This window comes from Arachis hypogaea, chromosome 16 (genome assembly GCF_003086295.3).
Source record: "Arachis hypogaea cultivar Tifrunner chromosome 16, arahy.Tifrunner.gnm2.J5K5, whole genome shotgun sequence".
In the NCBI taxonomy this organism is placed as follows: domain Eukaryota; kingdom Viridiplantae; phylum Streptophyta; class Magnoliopsida; order Fabales; family Fabaceae; genus Arachis; species Arachis hypogaea.
In genome coordinates, this window is record NC_092051.1 from 146,028,084 (window position 1) to 146,033,450 (window position 5,367).

The 5,367-nt window shown below is 32.0% G+C and overlaps 1 protein-coding gene across 1 annotated transcript; it reads left to right on the forward strand.

Annotated features, from left to right (window-relative positions):
* The first annotated feature begins 333 nt into the window (after positions 1–333).
* Positions 334–5,055, forward strand: LOC112697586 (7-deoxyloganetin glucosyltransferase-like). The gene is made up of 2 exons (XM_025750813.3): positions 334–913; positions 3,979–5,055. Exons 1-2 carry the CDS (start codon positions 391–393, stop codon positions 4,926–4,928), a joined length of 1,473 nt encoding a protein of 490 aa, XP_025606598.1. The 5' UTR covers positions 334–390; the 3' UTR covers positions 4,929–5,055.
* The last annotated feature ends 312 nt before the right edge of the window (positions 5,056–5,367 follow it).

The following is a 5,367-nucleotide window of genomic DNA, read 5'->3' on the forward strand; positions in this document are numbered from 1 at the left end:
AATTTATTATTTGACGATGAACACAAACTCTGTAAGTAACACTGTTCTTCTCCTTATAAAGAAAAAGTATAGGGAGTCAATAGCCTAAGCGTATAATGTGTATAATGGAGGTTTAGGAAATATTAGAGATATGACCATTAGTGATATATTGTCGTGTCAGATTACGCTTTTGGGATGAGTGGGTTCATGACATGGTATTAGAGTTCTAGATCCGAAAGGTCAAGAGTTCGATTCTTGATAAACCCAAAAAATCCATTGTACACATCATATACTTAGACCATTGATTCTCTAGTACTACTCTCTTATAAAATCTGGTGCTAGGAGAACAAGACATTCAGCCAACCATTACAAACTCATTACATTCTTTGACAAAACAAATTAAATAAGAAAATGGGTTCTGTGAGCAGAATTGATTCGAAGCCTCATGCTGTGTGCATAGCATACCCAGCACAAGGCCACATAACTCCAATGCTGAAGCTAGCAAAGCTTCTTCACAACAAAGGCTTCCACATAACTTTTGTTAACACTGAATACAATCACAGACGTTTTCTCAGATCAAGAGGACCCGATTCGCTCAAAGGCCTTCCCTCGTTCCGATTCGAAACCATCCCAGACGGCCTTCCTCAGGACCCTGACGACCATGCTGACGTCACTCAGGACGTGCGTTCTCTGTGTGAGTCCACAAGAACGACTTGCTCTCCGCACTTCAAGAAGCTCATTTCCAAGCTCAATAGTGATGGCGGTGTTCCTCCTGTGACTTGCATTGTGTCTGATAGCATCATGAGTTTCAGTGCTGATGCTGCTGAAGAATTTGGCATCCCTTTGGTGATGTTTTGGACTGCAAGTGCTTGTGGATTTGTGTGCTATATGCACTATCATAAACTTGTTCAAAAAGGCTTAATACCATTCAAAGGTAAATTATTCATCATTTCATTTCTTTAACAGACTAACAGTATTTGGTTGAACTTTAAAAAAAAATAGTTTTTTTTTTCTATTTTATAAAAAAATAAAAATAATTTTATGTTTGGTATTTTATGTAAATTTTTTTTATATTTATCAATTATATTTAGACATAATAATATAAAAATATTTTTTTGTTTATTATTACGTGAAAAATATATTCTTTTAAGAAAAAAAAGATCTTTGAGAAAAAGGCGGAAAATATAACTTCTCAAGAGGTTTTTTTTGGAAAAGTACTGTTTTGGTCCCTAACGTTAAGGGCCAGAATCGAAACCGTCTCTCATGTAATTTTCGACTTAAAATCGTCCTTAATGTTGCATTTCATTTTAAAATCGTCATTTCTAATAAAATTTTTTAATTTATTTCGAAATTACCTTTACTTTAATAAAAAAATATAAAATTAAAAAAAAGAAAACGCGTTTTGTGGGGGGGGGGGGAGGTAAAGGGTATACGAAGGGGGAGGGGAGGGGGACGGCGCCGGCGGCGAAGCTTGGAGGGGAATGGGAAAGGACGTGGGGTGGAGGTGGGGGGAAGGGGAAAGGCGAAGGGTGGAGGGGGGAGGGGGAAGGGGAAAGGGGAAAGGGGGGAAGGGGACGGCGGCTGTCAGGGTCACCACCTCGCCGCCTCGCCACCTAGCGAGCCTCGCCTACCTCGCGGTCTCTGCCTCCTCCTCCTCTTCTCACCTTTGCCGCTTCATCAACTCGGGTCGTCGCAAGCTTTCACTTCGCGGAGGCACTGCTTACTGCCGCGTCCGTGACCTCCTCGTCATCGTCGGCTTCTGCTCCGCTGCTCCTCGCCGCCTCGCTGCTACTCCTCGCTACCTCTGCTTCTTGCTTCGATCTCTATTTCTGCTTCATCTTCTGCTTTTTCTGTTTTTTGATTTGTTGAATTTTTTATTTGTTGAATCATTGTTGGTTTTGAGTTGTTGGTTTTCTTGATTTCTGAATTTTTTTATTTCTAAATTGTTGTTTACTGTTGATGAAAGAAGTTTGTTGATTGATCTCTATTTGTTATTTGCTGTTGTGTTGGTAGTGGTGGTGGTGGTAGTTGTGTTGGGGAGAATGGGAGGGGACGTGGGGTGGGGGTGGGGGAAGGGGACGCAGGATGGTGGTGGTTGGAAGGGGACGTGGTGGTGGTGGTGGGTGGAAGGGGACGCGGTGTGGTGGTGGTGGTGGGGTGGGGGTGGAGGGGGAGGGCATTTTTGTCCCAAAAAAAAATAAAAAAGGACGATTTTAAAACGAAAAAAAAATGTTAAGAACGATTTTAAGTCGAAAATTACATCAAGGACGGTTTCGATTCTGACCCTCAACGTTAGGGACCAAAACAGTACTTATCCCTTTTTTATTTTTCTAATACTTTTTACTATTAGAAATTTATCAAATACGCTAAAAAAATATTTTTTTTAATTTAATGATGTCCAAACAAATACAATAAATTTATTTGGGTGAGTTTCTAAAAAATATATTTTTCAATTTTTTTTAAAAAAAAATTATAAAAAAATAAAAGTAATTTTATGTTTAGATATCTCATGTAAAAAGATATTTTTATTTATTAATTATATTTGAATATAATAATACAAAAATACTTATTTATTTATTATGTAAAAAATATTTTTTTTTACAAAAAATATTTTAAAAAATTATATAAATTATAACTTTTTAAAAAAAATATTTTTTATTTTTCTAATACTTTTATTTTTATAACTTAATAACATCCAGACAAATGTATTATGTTATTTGATTAATTTGTATTCTCTTCCACTCCTTTCTAGCGCCAACCCAACAGAAACTCACAAAAAATTTAGCCACCATAAAAATAATCTCTAAATTGTTGTTAATTTGTTGCAAATAATAATTTGGACTAATTAACTATCATTTAATGATCGATATTTCTATGGTTTTCGAGAACGAACCGAATCAGCCAGTTTGAGACTTTGAGTGAAATAATTGAAGGATGAAAATGTTAAAAATGTCCTTTTTTTTAAATGTTTTTAAAATTTAAAATTTAATATATATAATTAATTAAATTATATTATTTTTATTAAAATTAGACCGTATAAATCAGTTTAATAAAAAAATTAATAAATTAAATTTTGAATCAGTATAAATTAATATTTTTTATAAAAATAATTACAATATTTTTATTATAAAAAATAATTAAAATACGTCTATTTTATATATATATAATTATATATATATATTAATTTTAAAAATTCTAAATTTTAATCATTTATAAAAAAATATTAATTTAGACTGATTCAAAATTTGATTTATCATTTTTTGATTAAATTAATTTATTTAGCCTAATTTTAACAAAAAAAACAATTTAATTGATTATATATTAAATTTTAATTTTTAAAAAAAGATGTTTTAGACATTTTCATGAGAATGAGTTTCATAATTAAAACTGACTATTTAATTGTCAATACTCAATTCAAATTAAAATTTAATGGCCTGCAAATCGGTCAAATACTGAATCGAACCAATTTTATTTTGTAGCAATTAACCGCTTTAAAATAATTAATAAAAAATTATTGTTTTTAAATTATAAATTTTATATATAAATATATTATTTTATTTTATTCAATTTAATCATTGTTAAACTTTTAATTTAATTTTCAATGCCACCTTAGATGATTCCGTTACTAATTTCAAATCATTAATTAATAAGAAAAACAATTATTCATTAATCTATCGCAAATTCGTTAAAAAATAAAAAATTAATGTATTTTTTATTAGAATTTTATATTATTCTATCAAATATTTTGATGGTTTGAGTTTGTGAGATACGACAGATTAATTTATTAAATTACTTAAATTAGTATTATTTTTCAGAATAAAAGTATTTAGATTAATTTAAAATAGCTATATAATTTTACAATTTTGGAGATATTTTTCGCTTTAAAAATACTTTTCAATTTCACTTTTAAAATAGTTAATCTTGCCTAAGCAAAGTAATTATTAGAACATAGCATATATGAGTATATTAAGTAAGTAAATTATGTGGATTGACATGCAGATATGAGCTATGTCACAAATGGATATTTGGAGACTACCCTAGATTGGGTGCCCGGAATTAAAGAAATTCGATTGAGGGATATGCCCAGCTTCCTCAGAACCACAGACCTAAAAGATATTATGCTTGATTTCTTCATAGGAGAGTGTGCAAGAGCTCACAAAGCTTCAGCAATAGTAATGAACACATTTGATGCTTTGGAGCATGATGTTTTGGAAGCATGTTCTTCCATTCATAACATGCCTCCTATTTATCCCATTGGTCCCTTGAATTTTCAACTGAACCACTTCAACAACGAGCACTTAAACAAAATTTCATCCAACCTTTGGAGAGAGGATCTAGAGTGTCTTGAATGGCTAGACAAACAAGAGCCCAATTCAGTTGTGTATGTGAACTTTGGTAGCATCACAACTATGACCAATGAAAACTTAATAGAGTTTGCTTGGGGACTTGCCAATAGCAACAAAAAATTCTTTTGGGTAATTAGGCCAGATCTTGTGGCTGGTGAAATTGCTGTGTTACCTCCTGAATTTGTGGAAGTGACAAAAATTAGAGGCATGTTAGCAAATTGGTGTCCCCAAGAACAAGTTTTGGCTCACCCTTCAATTGGGGTGTTTTTGACACACAGTGGTTGGAACTCAACATTGGAAAGTGTGTGTGGTGGTGTGCCAATGATATGTTGGCCCTTCTTTGCTGAGCAACAAACCAATTGTAGGTTTTGTAATAAGGAGTGGGGAAATGGGTTGGAGATAGAACATGTTAGTAGGGAGAAAATTGAAAGCCTTGTGAGGGAGTCAATGGATGGAGAGAAGGGTCAAGATATGAGACAAAATGCTTTGCAATGGAAGAAATTAGCCAAGGATGCTGCATCTGCCCCACATGGATCCTCATTTCAGAATCTAGAGAATGTGCTTCATCAAGTTCTATTGAACAATTTCACTACTACAAAGTAGCTAGCTTTTTTCTTTTATGCATAATGTGTTTAACTCTACCTATATATATGAATGCAGGCATGGATAATTTTACATACATATGTTGTATTACATCTTACATCTATTATATGTATTTATCATTGCCATCTTTTCTAAACTACTTAGTAGGGATGTTCAAATCTAAATCGATCCAAAATTAAACAGTTCATCCAATCAACCTAAATAAAAAATTGATTAAAACTATATTAATTTGGATTTGATTGGATTTTATTTTTGACAAACCGCATAGATCGGATCGGATTTCAAATCTACTTCTCAAAACCAATTCAATTCAATCAAAACCACACAATGCGCTATAATATTATTATTTTATTATTATATTTATAATTTTGCTTATAATATATTCAATTTGTTATATATTTTTATATTATTCATATATTATTATTATTTAATATATAAA

Excerpts from the sequence above, each read along its gene's own strand:
- LOC112697586 (XM_025750813.3), top strand. The coding sequence starts at position 391 with ATGGGTTCTGTGAGCAGAATTGATTCGAAGCCTCATGCTGTGTGCATA. Across the intron at positions 914-3,978 it reads AGGCTTAATACCATTCAAAG|ATATGAGCTATGTCACAAAT; the intron begins GTAAATTATTCA and ends ATTGACATGCAG.